At 40.3% G+C, this 17746-nt stretch overlaps 1 protein-coding gene across 1 annotated transcript in view; it reads left to right on the top strand.

The window, feature by feature from the left end:
• Positions 1 to 17746, top strand: part of SLC2A12 (solute carrier family 2 member 12) — a 49513-nt gene that overhangs the window by 16485 nt on the left and 15282 nt on the right. The window contains exon 2 of the mRNA XM_069488925.1: positions 2034 to 3374. Coding sequence (XP_069345026.1) covers positions 2034 to 3374 — 1341 coding nt within the window. The remainder of the gene's footprint in view (positions 1 to 2033; positions 3375 to 17746) is intronic.

The raw sequence follows: 17746 nt of genomic DNA, 5'->3' as shown, positions 1-17746 counted from the left end.
CCTAAGTGATCTCACCCATTCCCATGGTTTTAAAAACCAAGCACGTGCTGCTAACTCCCAATACCTATCTCCAGCTTTGACCTACCTCGTAAATCCCAAATCTGTATACCTACTTGACGTTTCCACCTGGATGTCTTACAGGTAAAACAAATAAACATTTTACTAAGTCCAAAATGGAACTTCTGATTTCCACCCCTCCTCTTATTGCCACCCACAGCCAGTTCCATTTCTAATCTTCCCCATGTCGGTACACTGCACTACAGTGTATAGTACTGTATACGGTGTAGTGACTATTGTAAGATCACCCAGCCAGCCGCTCAAGAGCCATCTTGGGTTCTGACCCACTTCTTACCCTCCACCTCCAATTAATGAGCAAGTGTAGTCGTTTTTAGACCCAAAATAAGTAATGAATCTGCCTACTTGTCTCCAGTTCCACTCTTAATACTCAAGTCTAAGCTATAATACCATTATCCCCTGTCCAAACCAAAGCAACAAACTCCTCTCTGCTACCAATCTTGCCCTATGAAGAACTAGTCTCTATACAGCAGCCATAGTGGCCTTTACAAACAAGGAACCCATAGCGCCAATGTCCTATACACGATTCAATAGGTGTCGATCCCATTATACTTGGAACACAATGAAAAGTTGTCCCTGTGCCCTGCCAGGCCCTGCATGAAGTGCTCCCTCCGTACCTATCCAAATTCACTTCACACCTCTCTCACCTCCCACTGCGGACTCACACTGTGCCCCCCACACAGGTGCTGGCCCTGTCACAATTCCTAATGCATGGCAAGAGCTCTCCTGTCCCAAGGCCTTGGAAATTGTCTCCTGGGCCTGCAATGCTCTGCTCTTTGCTACTTTTTGTCTATTTTGACAAGTTACAAACATAAAACAAACATAAAACAAACATATATGTCCCTATTACCAAAAATTGATCACTTTTAACCTCTTGACATTTTTCCTTGGATTTTTTTTTTTTTTTTTTTTTTTGAGACAGGGTCTCCTCACTCTGTCACCAAGGCTAGATAGAGTGCAATGGCATCATCATAGCTCACTGCAACCTCAAACTCCTGGGCTCAAGAAATCCTCCTGCCTCAGCCTCCCTAGTAGCTGGGACTACAGGCATGTGCCACCATGCTCGGCTAATTTTTCTATTTTTCTGTAGAGACGGGGTCTTGCTCTTGCTCATGCTGGTCTTGAACTCCTGACCTCAAGTGATTCTCCCGCCTCAGCCTCCCAAAGTGCTAGGATTACAGGCATGAGCCACCGCACCAGGCCTTTCCTTGGATTTTAACATGAACACAAGATAAAGTCTCCTTTGTTCTCCTCATGATCCTTCCTCCTTTCTCCTTACACAGTGAGTAAGGATGTTGCTGGTTCCCTGCCCTGTATCCATTTCTCCCTTCCTCTGTCCAACACAACCTTGACTTTGTTAAGTCATTCACAACTGCTGCTCCCACCCCTGCCTTCCACCTCAGCTTGTGCTTCCGCGGAGGCCAACTGTGCTCCAATTGTGGCCAAGGAGACATGAGGGCAAATTTCCCGGGACTCCGTGGATGGCCCAGCCTATCCAGCAAGGAGCCTGTAGCATTTCTAGAGGCTCCTCCCCCCTCTCTGCTGCCCTCAGAGGTTTGCCTTTAGGGAACTGGAGTGGGGCCAGAAGGGCCAGGCTCTCTGAATTTCTGATCCGATGCCAAGGCAGACACTAAACAGTATGCTTGTTTGTTCAGTCTTTATCATCTGTCATCTGCTTCTCTCATGTGGCCATCTGATCTAAACCAAAAACAACATCAACATCATAAAGAGAAGGAAACTGGACTTCCTAAATGTCTCCATGCCTCTCCTCCCAACAAAGAAAGAAAAATGATTTTTCCTTCTGTATCTAGTCACTTTTTGGATAATGTGTTATTTTATGATAGTTATGCGTGTGTTTAAACTCAGTAGTCTGAGAGACACACAAGGTGAAGTCTCTGTTCGGATATAAAATGTGTAAAATCTCAGTTCCCCTCTCTGTCTCCCCTCTCTGTTTGTAGGCTGCGGCATGTTCACCTTCCTGTCGTCGGTCACGGCCGCTGTCAGTGGCCTCCTGGTGGGTTATGAACTTGGGCTCATCTCAGGGGCTCTTCTTCAGATCAAAACCCTATTGGCCCTGACCTGCCACGAACAGGAGATGGTGGTGAGCTCCCTCCTCATCGGGGCCTTCTTGGCGTCGCTCACCGGAGGGGTCCTGATAGACAGGTATGGACGAAGGGCAACAATCATCTTGTCATCCTGCCTGCTGGGACTCGGGAGCCTGGTCTTGATACTCAGCCTATCTTACACGCTTCTCATAGTGGGCCGCATGGCCATAGGGGTTTCCATCTCACTCTCTTCCATCGCCACCTGTGTTTACATCGCAGAGATTGCTCCTCAGCACAGAAGAGGCCTTCTGGTGTCCCTGAATGAGTTGATGATCGTCACCGGCATTCTTTTTGCCTACATTTCAAATTATGCCTTTGCCAACGTTTCCCATGGCTGGAAGTATATGTTCGGTCTTGTTATTCCCTTGGGAGTTTTGCAGGCTGTCGCCATGTACTTTCTCCCCCCAAGCCCTCGGTTTCTGGTGATGAAAGGACAAGAGGAAGCTGCCAGCAAGGTTCTTGGAAGGTTAAGAGCCATCTCAGACACCACCGAGGAACTCACTTTGATAAAGTCCTCTCTGAAAGACGAATATCAGTATAGTTTTTGGGATCTGTTTCGTTCAAAGGACAACATGAGGACCCGAATAATGATAGGCCTGACATTAGTATTTTTTGTCCAAACCACTGGCCAGCCAAACATATTATTCTATGCATCGACTGTCTTGAAGTCTGTTGGCTTTCAAAGCAACGAGGCGGCCAGCCTCGCCTCCACTGGGGTTGGAGTCGTCAAGGTCATCAGCACCATCCCGGCCACTGTTTTTGTCGACCACGTCGGCAGCAAAACCTTCCTCTGCGTCGGCTCCTCGGTGATGGCAGCTTCGTTGGTGACCATGGGCATCGTGAATCTCAACATCCACATGAACTTCACCCATATCTGCAGCAGCCATAGTTCTGTCAACCAGTCCTTGGATGACTCTGTGTTTTATGGACCAGGAAACCTGTCGGTCAGCAACAACACTCTGAGAGAGCACTTTAAAGGCATCACTTCCCAGAGCAGAAGCTCACTCATGCCCATGAGAACTGCCGTGGATAGGGGAGGGGAGACGACCTCAGCATCCTTACTCAATGCTGGACTAGGCCACACCGAATACCAGATAGTCACAGACCCCACGGATGTCCCAGCTTTTCTGAAATGGCTGTCCTTAGCCAGCTTGCTTGTGTATGTTGCTGCTTTTTCAATTGGTCTAGGACCAAGTAAGTACTTTATTCTTTATTCCTTCCCTTTCTCCCCTTATGAATGTTAATGCAGTGCTTTTGACCACTCAGAGCATCCTACTGCTGTAGTACCTAGCACATGTAAGTACTGGAAGCAAGACGAGGATAATATTGGTGGTCAGAAAGTATTCTTGGCTTATATCTGCTTCTGAAAAGTGCAGGGCTAGTATTCAACTGAAAGATAAGTTTCCCTTTATCTGTCACCTGAGGATACTTTAACACCAATTTATTGGGAGTGAACCAGACCTGAAAACATATTTATTGCCCAAGGAAATTACATTGTTTTATGAACATAAAGTTTACTGGGGTAACATTTTCCTCCATCTCATCCCTGAGTTTCTTCATAGGTGGAAGAAAAAAAATCGAGTGTTTAGATTTTCTTATAGACATAATGGTGGATGCATTCTAGTAATAGAGAAGAAGAAGGGAATTATAAGTTGAGAAGGAGGATGCTTTATTTTTTTGAATACATTTTTTTCACTAGAGCAACCTCCCAGGGCACTTTATTCTCACCCATTACACAGGAGAATGGAAGTCCAGTTCCTCCCATTCAACACAAGGCAAGTAATTCACTGGGACATCGCTACAATGCTGTTTTATATTTTATATAGCTAGTCTGCTCCAATGCCAAAGTTTAAATGTCTTCTTGAGCAAACTCTCTCAGAGATGGATTTGCTAGAATAAGCAGTTTGTTGCAGAGCTCTAATCTTTTAGCTTCACACCCATAGTCTGAACCTCTCGGTAGGGAGGTTGTGAAGGGTCTTTTGTACACCGGAAAATAAAGAGCTTAAAAATCAAAGGTAGTCTCTCTCTACCACCTCTGCCTCCTACTCTCATTGTGCTCTCTCATTCTCTCTTTTATTCTTCTCCCTCCCTTTCCCTTTCTTTCGCAGTCCCTCCCTCTCTATTACAGAGTTGGTTTTGAAACTTGTTGGCAAGGATCAAGGAGGCAAACAAATTGGCTCAAATAAAGGGAAGCATGGGAGGCTCAGGGCCAATAAGAAGACATAGGCTGTGTTGAAGAAGAAATTTCATGGAAAAATATAGGGCTCTGGTGCCAGGTACCTAGAGTTTCTAACAGAAGGCCATGTGAGAGCTTGCTAACTCATTCACCTGTCATTTAGGTGATATGCACTGCATGACTAAGTTTTTAATAACCAAGAACTCTACTAAATCCTGGGGAAACAGTAACGAGCAAGATGGACATTGTCCCTCTCTTCAAGGAGGTTGTAGTTGAATGGACTGAGCCACGCTCTCTGTGTCTGCCTCTTTCTGGTCACAGCCAGCAGGTTTGGCCTCCCTCATCTCAGCTCATTAACAACTAGACCTGCACGTGGCTAATATGGCCCCTCCTGCTCCAACTCTGCCTCCTCATTTTTTAGCTTCTATTCCCGCTTTGAAGTGAGCTCAGTTCTTAGATATCGACTTGTTCAAATTCCAGAGGGAGAGGGGTTGGATAGTGGGGAACTGATCAACCCTGCTCTTTGCTGTGCCCAGTCAGAGGTGGAAGTTGAGGCCTAATCAGCCGTGGCAAGATTGGGTTCCATGGTCCAAAACACGGATGGCCAAAAGCCGGTCTTCCTCTGCACGAGGAGTAGACCTATTTCCCCATGTAAGACTGTGCATGGGCAGAGAGTAAACATCCCAATGCCACTGGCCTCTGATCACTCTGACTTGTTCCTGAACCTTGATCTTGCTTTTTAAGACTTAACAGTGATAAATATAATTAAAAAACAGTTTCTTGGAAACAGGTTTCTACCATTATTTCAGGATTCAATCATCTTTGTTGTGTACCTGGGAGATACTTATGTGGCTACTCTGATATTTTGAGCTCATGAAATTTGAGCTAGCATCTTATTTACATTTTTATTTCAAGAAACTCTTCAAAGTCTATCAGAACGGCGAGATATGGGTGCTACCTTGTACCAAGGAACAACTTAACCTTGCTTGTGAAATGCTTCTATATTAATAAGTACAATAAGTTGTCCTCATTTGCTAAGCTGCAGGTGGTGGTTATTGTTCCATTGCTTTCCTTTGCCAGCATCTTTTTTCCCTATATATTCATCATAAAACTAAAAATATTTCCTTTTTCCATCAATTTCCTTAATACAATCTTTTGAAATATCAAGAACTAACTAAGAATCTAAGAAAAGGTTAGCAAAAAGAAAAGGATGCCCTCTTCGTTTTAATTCAGAGAACCTCTCAGGTGGAAAGAGTTTACGTCATGGTACATATTATAGTACAAGGACGAGGACGTTGATCTTAAACTTCCTGAACCGACACTTTCATGGTTAGAGTCCCTTCAACCTCTAAACCTTCTCTCTTTAGATTTTGGGTAATTTTGAAAAATACGGGAAATCTTTCAGTCTCTAACATATCATTTGATATCTTACTGTATTAGAGCAAGAGTTCCCCTTTTTGGGAAACCCAGTTTGATTTTGGAAGAAATTACTGGAGGCTGATTAGTATTTACCTCCTAGAAGTTCTTAAACAGCATTTACACTAACTCTTTTAAAATATAATTTAAGCTTTAGATTCCACTAATATTTATTGACACCTGTTATGTCAAATACTGTGGTAGGCAGTTTTTACTACTTTGGAGTACTTCATTTTACCTTCAGTACAGGCCTGTGATGAAAGGATATTCACTGAATTTTACAAATGAAGACAATGAATCTCAGAGCGTTTAAGTGATTTGCTGAAACAGATGAAAACATCTCTTGTCTTCTGAAATTCAGTGTTAGTCCCTAGTCCAAGACAAGAATAAGTAGTCCTGTGTTGGTTTTGATAGTAAATGTTAATTATTTTTAGTACAGTCCTCTCCTTGAAAATACATCAGAAGTAAGAATGAATACAAGTAGTGTGTCATTGTCCATCCATCAGGCTGTTAAATGAACCACTCTGCATTTTTTGCAAGATAGAGGCATAGCCTCTCTTTTTCTGAAGCTTTGCTTGGTAAGTGAGCATGTACTTTTTATAAGACTGAGCTCCAGGATAAAACAGAAGGAGGGTAATGATAAGAAGAGAGTTTCTGATGTGCATGTACTTAAATAACTGAACTTGATTAAGAAAATATTGAATGTGTGCAATAGTTAGAAGTCAAGCTCAGCTGAAATAACAAAGACCAATAACAATGGCTTGAACAAGTTACAAGTTTCTTTCTGTCTTACTTAACAGCCAGAGTTGAGTAGTTCTGGGTGCTCGGGGTCAGGCACCTGAAGCCTATAATTTCCCCAGACCTTATTTTAGCCAGGACTTTAATATTGGTTTCTAGTCTATCATGATGGCTATTTTAAAAAGTTAAGATGCATTTTAAAATTTCCTCATCCATTATGGATAGCCAATGGTCCCTTAAGAATAAGTAAAGTGTACAAAATGCAGTCAGTTAAAGGGAGATCAGGCATAGGAAGGCCTTGGGTAATCTGCAGACAGCATGAGCAGTTGCACCAGGGAAGCAGAACCAGAGTGATATGGCCGTGGAATTTCTTACAGGGACTGGACATCACACAATTGTGAGAGAAGCTGAGAAAGCAAAGGGCTGGAAGAGGATGATTGGGGGCAGGGGGAGGAAAAATTTACTAATCAGGGCGACAGAGGAAAGCAGGCAAAAAAGTCTGCGGACGGCTGCTCTCTCTGCATTTGGTTATAGCCTAAAGCCCCTGCAGGGCAGCAGGGGAGACAGGAGGGAAGCTTGGACTCCAAGCAGAGAGAAGCAAAGACAACGGAACCCGCTAGGACAAACTGGTCTCCATGAGAAGAAACCGTAGCGTGCAGGGCTCTCAACCATGTCACTCCAGTGAGGCAGGCCACCTGCAGAAACCATGCTGCCTTCTCCAAGAGCTCTGACAAGGTGCCTGGCCTAGGACTTAGAGAAGTTGTAGGAGATCTGGCCAAACTTGCTGCACCCCCAGCCCAACAAGGGGAACCAGTGATGAGCAAGGAGGTGCACAAGCTACCGTGGTGGCTAAGGTGTCACTTTGGCCTTCTAAATCCCATGCATATTTTTCTTCCTGCCAGCCCTAATCCAGAACTGCAGGGGGAAGGAGATTCTGGGAAATGTAGTTCCAGCTGAGCTAACTGACACAGGTCAAACCACCACAGTAATCAGCTCCGGACTAAAAGAAAATAAAATGAATATGGAAAAAAATGTTTCAAAAGGTCAAGGGCTCTGAATTCAGTCTTCGATTGCTGTAACAGGCTTTTTTAAAGCAATTAAAATGTTGATTATTAAAATATATAACTAGCTTCCATGTCATCTACTTCTATAAAAAGAGCTGAAGTCATTTCATAAATGTCTCTCGGACTTTTGTTTCTTTAGCTATAAAACTGAAAAACACTCTTTTGCTAATGCATTAGAAAGGCTTTCATGTTTGTTTTCTCAGAAACTTTAAGTATCTCCCTCGAGCTGATGACTGTCACTTATCGCCAGTTCTATCTTCTCACATGACTTCTGGTTCCTTTTTTTCCCAATGAGCCCTAGACTTTTCCACTTTGATTCTTCACTGCCAGCCAAATACAACAAGCCCAGTGCTGAATTCTTTTTCCTCATCATTCCAAGGTCCTTTACCACTTCTCTCCCTTTTCTAGGTGGTGGCCACTCAGGGCTGATACTCTTGGGCTTTTCTCCAGTTCAGTCAATCACCAAATGCTCTTGGATTTTCTCTCACAGATGGCTCCTGTGTTTATTGTTTCCTTCCTATTTCTGCCATCCCAGTCTACCCCTGGTGATCTCATTCCTACATTACTGGGAGACCTGTCCAGTGGCCTTTGTCCTTTCCATGTCCTCTGATGCCCCATCCGTCCTCCACACTGGTGTTAACCCAAAATGAGCGGCAGAGACTGACTGTCCAAAGCGAAGAGTTCAATCGGGAATACTGAGGGGTTGCAAACCCAGGATATGTGGGCTATGGTGGATCATTGGCATGTCTGGTGGGTCAGGGCAAAGGGGAAGCTTTTAAAGACAAAAAGAAGTCCACATAAGCTGTAACCAATGGTTACAAAGACCAAAGTTTACAGGCGTTTGTTACAGGAGTTAGTGTTAGTTTATTGACCCAGACAGCCCTTTGCCAGGCAAGCATCCTTGTGTAAACAGATTATCTGGAATACTGCGGTCTTGAGGGATTTCCTTGCGATAAGTCCTGTTCCAGGCAAAATGTGTAGGACGTGCAGAAATCTCTTGTGATAAGGCAAGTTTCAGATGTGTGTGAGAGAGCTCCTTCTTTCATGCCCTCCTGACTCCATTTTGTTAGGGTTTTGACAAAAGTGACTCCATTTTGGTACCGGCAACTTTCACACCAGTGTTCTTTAAATACTGTTTTCCCCATGTCATCAGCGTTCACAAATCTTCCATGCCTTCCTACTTTCTACCACATCATAGAGGTCAAATGCCTTGCAAGATGAAAAGGAGGTTAGAAATTATCTAATCCAACTTTTTTTTTATAGAAAAGAAATAAGAAGCTCCAAGAGATTGAGGTCATGCAGATTTAGCTCAAGGCACCTGCAAGCTAATTCCATGTTTTCTCTACTATATCATGCATCTTCGAGGGAACAATTCTGGTTTTCAAGGCCCTCATCATCTCACCCAACTCTCCAGGGCATAGGCACAACTCCAGGGACGCTATTTACTTTGTAGTCTGTGGCATTGTGCTCTGGAGCCGCCATTCCTGTAGAAGTACATAGTGATTCCACAAAGATAATTGCGCCCCCTGCATTGTGCAATGAGGCAATACTTTTCCTATCTGGGCTTCTTCATTTCCCACTGCTGCACACCCCAGTCAGTAAATACAAAGCACTTCTCTCTCTATCCAAATTTTTCCTATCTTTGAAGCTTAATGGAAAGTTTTATTTCCTCCACGAATTCACTCCATTTCTTAGAGGTCTTTATTTGTATGAACTACTAGTGTGTTTCTAGAGCAGAGTAATTCAATTCTGGACTACGAAGAGCGTACATTTAAAATCAGGAAACCCAGGTTCTAATCCCAGCTCTTCTATTTACTGGCTGTGTGACCTTTAAGTCATTTCTCTTCTCTAAGCAGTTTTTAATCTACGAAATGGGCATAGTAATACCTGTCCCATCTCTCAGAGAACAGGCACACGTCAAATGAGCTAATGCATGTGAGAGTGCTTTGGATGCTATAGAATACCATATAAATGTAAGTTACAGTGTGATAACATATCTAGTCCTTAGCAATAGTGTATTGCTTCTGTATGTTTGTTTTGGTTTTTTAGCCAGAATATAGTTACTAGATTATAAGCATTTTGGAGAAAGAAACATCTCATATTTTTTTTTCTGTCCTTTAAAGTGAGCACTGCATAAGTCTGTTTAAAAATACATTTGTGTTTCTAAGTGGAGAGAGGAAAAAGGACTTAAAAATACGATGCAGTCATAGGAAAGATCTCAAAGTGGGCTTCTTTACTCGTGTCAGGCTATCTAGCGGGCAGGCGAGGGACTGAGAAAGCTAGAAATACCAGGCTGCCAAGGAAGCTCCTGTTCCTGCCAGACACCATCATGAGGCTTTTTGCAGAACAATCCATCACTTGGACATGATTTTTTAAAATCTCTTTTTGCTTTTGCCTGTAAGAAAATATGCCAGAGATTTAGGAGTGTTCAGAAACAACTAGTAGGAGGCATTTAGGGCATTTCTTTGTTGAATTATAAATAGTTATTAGGGTATTTTGGACACAGAGTATCTAAAAGTAGTTTTGGATTTTTTTTTTTGGACACCTCTGCTGTTTGCTACAACATGGAGAAGAGGGTCTTTTTGAGAACTTCTTAGACCAAAAGCAATGCCAGTGATGTGGAGAATCTCGGTATTGAAGGAGGTTTGGGTACGGGGAAAGGGGAATAACTCCTCCATCTCATGGTTTGTTCAACTTATAATTGAAGTTCCAAGGATTGACCTGGGTATTCACACATGAGGCTGGAAGGCATCAGTGAGAGGCAGAAACCCAAATCACCCACTCCCTGTCACTGTCATTTCAGGTCTATGGTTTGGGGCTGTGGATTCTCCTAGTGTTTGTAGGAGAGATCTGAATAATTATCCTTTTTCTTCTTGCTAAGAGTCAATCATTAATGTTTATATTCACCTTGCACTTTCTTTTTCTTTTCTAAAGAAAAAATATCATAGTAATTCCATTTCAATCTTCAAAATTGTCTTCTAGGGCATTTGTATAAACTGTATAAACTAGTTGGCATGTAAAGGAGACCATTATTAGGAGCAAGCTTTTTATAACAGACCTTGAGTGCATTATAAGACTTATTAACCTGATGCGATTATTGCTCAGGTATTTCATTTAGAGGGTTTATTGCTTGGATAACAAGCAAATCCTTTGTGTAAATAGAAGCATAAAGGAAAAAGTACTTGCTGTTCTAAAGTAAAATTGAAAGTAAGATTAAGCCATCCTTATTAGCGCTTCTTAAATATGGATTGGCTTAGAACAACATTCCTTAATTGTGTTAGATCACAGCATGATTTTCTTCTGCCAGGAAAATGTTTCTATTCTTAGGTTACAGTGTGTGCCCTACATCATTTTACTCTCAGGTCCTCTGTTTCCCTAACTATTAATATAAAATGGTAGGGTTGCCCTAGAATCTAGAAGTTAGGAGAGACATAAATTTTGTACCAAGTAATCTTATGTGCTTCATTTTCTGCATTTAAAATATTATTCCATGGGGGGGCATGGGCAATATACATAACCTAAACTTTTGTGCCCCCATAATAAGCTGAAATAAAAAAAATATTATTCTAAAGAGGAGCCCATAGGATTCACCAGCCTACTGAAGGGGTTCATGGCCCCATAGAGGTTAAGAATCCTTGCCCTCCATTTCTCTGTAACTAATATTAAAACTCTTCCATCACATAAAATTAAGATATACGCTCCACTGCCATTACTAGAGAATTTTACTAAGCATCCTGCAGCCCATATCTTATCTTTTGCTTCAAGATATGTTAAAAATCTTAACTTGACCCTCCACTGTGTTTCTGGAGTGGTCCTGATCATTACTTTAGCTCCTTTCAATAACAGAGAATTTTGCCGTTGTGGTTCAAGCTTCAGCAGCGTAGAGTCACAGATCCTTGACATCGTGAGGACATAGAGCCACGTGAAGATTTCTCTTCTATTCATGCTTCACAGGTAAAGTCAAGATAAGCTAAAACCCAAGACATTATGTTGTTATCTCATGAGTTCATGTGAGGTGCTACTGTACAGAAACCCAGCCCTCCTTAAAACAGCCACTGTAACTCAGAAAAACGTACATGACTGTTTTTTTCACACTATTTATTAGAGCTTTTTAAATCCCAAACTTTATGTGTTCGTATGTTAATTAATTAACCTCTTCTTCTATCTCATGATTAATATATTTTCATTTTGATGAGGTGGAAGGAATTTTTTCCAAGGTCACATATCAAACTAGGTAATGAAGTGTGACTGTCACCCTTTGGCTACCTTTGTACTCACACATTCAAGTGGAACCTCAACAGGTGACACCAACTAATCTCCCCTGATCTCTTCCATAAACTCTGGAGACTCACAGGCAGGAATTCCAGCAAGAAAGCATCTGGGAGTGACCAAGAGGAGAAGATTGAGGGAGGAAGCGATGGGGATTCATCAGTTCACCCACTCATCCAGCAAGTGTGTCTTGCTCACCCACAGCATACTGGGCACAGTGCCCCTTGCGGGAGGTCAGGAAAGGATGAGAAAGATCCACACCTCACCCTCATGTAGCTAGTGATGGGGACAGGCAAGAAGCAAAAGAATGAACACCTGTGTAATACAATTTCAGGAGAAAGAAATAGTCAAATTTAGGTGGAAGTAAGAATGATAGAAAAAGTTAAGAAGGATAAGTGAAAGAGCATGCTTGGAGGAGGGTTATTTCAGATATGGTGGTCACAGAAGGCATTTCTGAGGTGGTGCATGTTCGCCAAGGCTTATAGTAAAAAGCAGTGTGAAGATCTGAGAGGAGGGGGCCTGAACCAGGCTTAACTGCATGTCAGATGACCTTGAGGAGAACTTCGAGAAAGCTGTAGTGTTTGAATTTGGACCTGGCTTTGGCACCAGACTGCCTGGCCTTGAATCTTAGCTATACAATGTAGGGCTTTGGGTAAGTCAATTAATCTCTTCAGGCTTCAGTTTTCTTATCTAAAAAAATGGGGCAGTATTATCTACCTCACAGTGTAATTGTGGAGTTAAATGAAGCAGCCTGTATAAAGTGTGCCTAGTTCAGTGCCTGGTGTGCAGTGTGGACTCAGTACACTTTGCCATTATTGTTATTGAATGTCTGGTTGTGGTATAGACACGAGGTGAATAGTCCTGACAAAGCCAGCGCCGACCTCATCAGACACTTTGCTCAAGCCACTCTGGGACACACAGGAAGTGCTTCAAGCCCTATGTTGATTTATGACGCCATGGCCACCCTCCCCTCCCTCTATATGCCAGTCCAGCTCTGTTGAGACCACAGAGACTAGATTTGTGGCTTTGAGAAGTATGGTTTAATCCTGGGTCACCTACAGTCAAGAGGGCTTCCTAGGAAACCAGACAGGTTTTACAGAAAATCATGAAGCTTTGAAAGGTGAAAGGTGTGATTTGGGCTGAGAAACACCCAAATGTCCACTCTTCTATTAGTAAGTTGGTGCAACTAATTTAGACTATATGTCCTGTGTGAACATAAACTCTACCATGTTCACTGTGGCTTCCCTGAAACTCACATAAGGGCTGGCCTACAATAGAGGTGCAATAAGTATTTGTTGGATGAATCAAAACATTCTTTCTAGAACCCTCTCAGCTTCTATGATTGAGGGGAAGCTCTCTAGTCTGGGGCTGATAACATCTTATCTCCTCTGGTACGAATCTGACCCAATATCTGGGGAACAAAAGGTGAATGTGTTTTGTGTGGGACCCCGTGCACATTTGGCCAAAAATTACATATTCTTCAATATTTGATAACCAAGGAAGGTTTGCGTTTTAAGTTTACTAAAATTAAAGCCTTTTAAAAAAATTTATGGGGTTAGATAAAATGTTCATTTCTAAGTTTTCCCATTTTTTTTCTTGAAATCTGAGACCCAGCCTTCCCTGAAAAAAAAAAAATGACATTAGCCATACTGTGGGATAATTATTCCTATGCTGGTTTAATAATTGAATGTATTTAAACTCCCTACAAAAAAGATTTGAGGCAATTCCTTCACGTTGTCCTAAGAGAAATATGTGAAAATGTAAACCTGGAATTTTGGAGGGGGTGTTTTTGCTTACCTAATTAGCATTAGAGTTTATAGAAATATTTCCATGGATTAGTTTAGGCTTAAGAATCAAAATAAATCCCTCAGATGTGAATGGACAATCCAAAGTTTTAATAGTAAGAAAAGATCTTTGTGGACTAATCACATCATAAGCTGCAAGTAATCAAACTGTCAATAACTGTAAAAGGGCTGAGATTCTTCCCCTACGTGCAAGCCAACAAGGTAGCCTGTTGCAGTTTCATGGATGATGACAAAAGACACAAGACTCTTTGGTCATAGACAACGGGAAGTTCCCAATTTAGGGAACCCAAATCTTTTATAATAGTAAGCCAGCCTGATTTCTTCCCTGGAGGGAGACATTATCTTTATTGGGCAGTAAACAAACTTGCCTTTAGCTCCAGAGGGAGACACTTACTTCTGTCTACCAAGGCTGTTATACAAACATCTTTGGAAAGACAGCCTGGCACAAAGACTGTGCCTTTTCTCACAAGACATGGAGAAATGTGAGAGACCCATGGAGAATTGTCTCCCAACCCAACTATTCTAAAACTCAAATATCTCCTTTTCTGTTCTAAACAAGAAACTAGAATTTTTAAAAACTCAAAGACTGCAGAGCCTAGCTTTTCATTTTCTTTCGTTTTATGGAGTTGAACCAGCCTTTTGAAGGGGTGGGTATCAGTTGGAAGCATAACAGTGATCTGCCATAACATTTAAATTTGTATTTAAACAAATAACTCTGGCTGTTCGAAAAAAATTTGTCCATGTGATGCTTGCACAGCTAAAGATTATGACAATTCCAGGGATGTAGAACAGCAGGATCTAATTTGGAAGTTTACTGAACGGCTTCATTTCAAGACAAGCCGGGTTGAAGACAAAGAGGCTTACTTTCCAGAAGCACATCAGGTGTTTCAAAAAAGAGATTTTGATATTTTTCATATTTCCTCTGATGCTTCAGGACCCTACCATTCAGAACCATCACAGTCAAAGGCTTCTTAGGTGATCATCTTCCTTTTCTACCATTCTTATGGGATAATTACATTCCTTTAGAGAAAAGGCATATTGCATACATCATTATTCTTTAAACAGGAGAGTTTTACTATTAATGTAGCCATTATACCATAATATTCACATAATCACACAATGGGTTTATGTTAAAAGTGTGTCTACCTTTAAGATTTTTCAGATCTTTTCTTTTAAATCTTAGTTTTCAGTTATCACCAATATTCACATAAACACTGTTCCTTTTCCCCAGTTAATTAAGTTAAATAAAGGTCATTTGGATAGATTGAAATGGTGAATTATTTGGTCATCTGGTGTTAGCCATTAAAATAATACGAAGTATATGAAAAATGGTATCCACATGGTTCTATAATAACTTTGTATCCAACCAAAAACTAGAGGAAAAACTTAAAGAAATATGTACACTTAGCTAATTAAATCGCATTTTCTTCTTTGGAGTTAGATGATGCAGCAGTAGTCTCCAACTTTAAAACTGCATTTTTGTAGCATGAGCACAGCTAAAAACAATGAAATGACACCACCAATTCCGTCACCATCAGCAACTGCTCACATAATACATCAGTGTTTAACTTACCTCTCAGTCTATACTCTAATTATAGTTCTATGTTCTTGAAAATTACAAATAATAGTAAATAATAACAGACATTAAAGAGACAGACTAAGGTTTTAACACTATCTTAATAAACACAAGTATTCATTTGTTATTTTATTGTTATCCAGAACACAGTGTTAAGAATTTTTCCAAGGAACATTTATTTACAACATTAAAAACTATAATAGTTTCCTAAATGAATCATCAATAATGAAAAAAGTACAACATAAAATATTATACCTGAAGCTATGACATTAAAGTTATAGTTCAAACTATAAAAGACTAATTTTTTATAATGTGTTTCCTTTTTGGTTTTGCATTTTGAACTCTAGTTCGGTGGTCTGCAAATTTGGGTATGCATACTCCAGGGAGTTAACTTTCCAAAAAATACTCCTTCAGTGATAATTCAAAGGAAATCAATTTCCAGAGCTTCAAGATAAAAAAAATATGTCCTTAAAAAATTTCTCCTCCCCATCTGCCCAGTTATAACTATTCTCCCACTTAAAAGAAAGCACATTTATTACCCATCTGAAATCTTATTTTGATACATGTCTCAAATTACAAAAACCTAAGAACACTAATCAAAAAAACAGTTGGAAATATTGGTGTAGGTGTTGAAAAATGACTCTAATGACTAGATAATTGTCTTTTATAAATCAGGATATTTCCAATAATTTGCTTTCAACAAAAAATAAAGGATCACCTAATTGTTATCAGCTGACATACCATTACAAGTAACTTTTGTTGTTAATTCAAAGAATTGAGTGACACTGGTATCACGAAATTTCTTCTACTGCTCATCTATTTTAATTATTCTTAAGGACAATACATTTTATCTATTTAAAAAGTAGAAATTATCATGTTATGCTTCAAATAAGTGACATTCAGCCACAGGTACATACTAAAGAAAAACCTCCCCATCCATCTCATTAAGAGAGCTATTTCCAATAAATTTTCACTTTTCATATTTAATAATTATTTCTTCAATGCTCTGTATGGAAACTTGAAAAAATGATTACTTCTAAAATTTGTAAAATATCTCCATAATTTTAATCTATTTTGTATTATGTTAATAACTTAATTCAAGAAAATTCTTAGAAGATGTTAAAGAAAAATGACCTTAAAATTGCAATTTAAGGTCATTTTTTTTCAGATATGTACAATGGGATCATCAATAAAAGATTTTCAAGCTTAAAAATGCATTACAGTGGAATAAAATACTAAATTCAAATGAAAAAGAAACAAGGTAACATTTGTTAATACCTTGTTCCTATTATTAATAAATATATTTTTTACATGCATGATAATGGGCATCCAAATAGGTATGGTATTTGAATTTCACCAGCAACATTTAAAAGAGTAATATAACTACTCTATTTTAAACGTTAAGAGTTTAAATACAATAGAAATTGTATCCTTTGCTATTATTGAAATTTATGATAAAAAACAGAGGTTGGCTTTTAAATGAAAGAAAATACTCAGTTGTACTAAATACTCACTTTTTAAAATTACATGAAAGGCTACACGAACAGGAAGTTTTGAAGACCACCGCCATAGTTCTTTCGTATTCCCAATTGGTACCTGCTCACAAAAGGTTTTCATTTTTAACTCTGGCATTCTTTATGCTGGGTTACTTCATTTAGTCCAATTTCCCCTTATATATTTTTTTCGAAAAATCATTTCAGTTGGATTTGACTGGAAATCATTAGGACAGAAAGAATGGAGAACAAAGCTTTATTTCATTGCCTTTCTTTTAGTTTGTAATTTAAGTAATCCAAGATAATATTCTTGGATAAAGTATTTCTTTTACAAAAGGCCATGAGTGGGTGCAACTCAGGGAGACCGAGATAAGTGAGAATACAAAAAAGAAAACGAAAAAGAACTTCAAGCTACCACAGCATTGCCAATGTTGGAGATGGTAGCCTAGAGTGGAGTGTATTTATACTTTAAAGAACATAATTTTTCCACTTAGGGAACTTAGGAGGCCAGAATGTAAACATCTGGTTGGAAGGGATGAGCACAGTGCTTCTCAAACTCACATTTTAAGTGCTCCTTTGCAGTCAGAGAGGTAGATGTGCTGCATGCTGCTTGCAAAGGCAATAAAAACCTAGGATTTGGCTTCACTCCTATGAAGTATGGATCCTTGGCAAATCAAGTTGTTGAAAACTCCACAGCCTGATGTGGAACTTCCTCCAGAGTTGCTAGGAGTTCTCTGAAAGACTTGAAAGGCCTCTGTGAGCCTTTCAAACCCTGGGCTAGCGTGCCAGGTAGTTCAGAAAGACCTCAAGCCAAACAAAAAGTGTGGCTGGAGAGTTTCAGAGTTTAAATTTGAAAACATGGCGGGGGGCGGGGGCGGGGAGGGATGACAGTTTCTCGGGAGAAAAACTGGAGCAGTGGCCAGAAATAAATGGGAGGAAGGAAATAAATATGCATGATTATATGTGATACAGCTGCCATTTCCACTGAGTACCCCCTTTCATCCAAGTCCCTGTCCTCCACTGAACACA

This window comes from Eulemur rufifrons, chromosome 15, assembly GCF_041146395.1.
Source record: "Eulemur rufifrons isolate Redbay chromosome 15, OSU_ERuf_1, whole genome shotgun sequence".
Lineage (NCBI taxonomy): Eukaryota > Metazoa > Chordata > Mammalia > Primates > Lemuridae > Eulemur > Eulemur rufifrons.
Note: the sequence above shows the minus strand (reverse complement) of the source record. Positions and strands in the feature narration are given on the sequence as shown.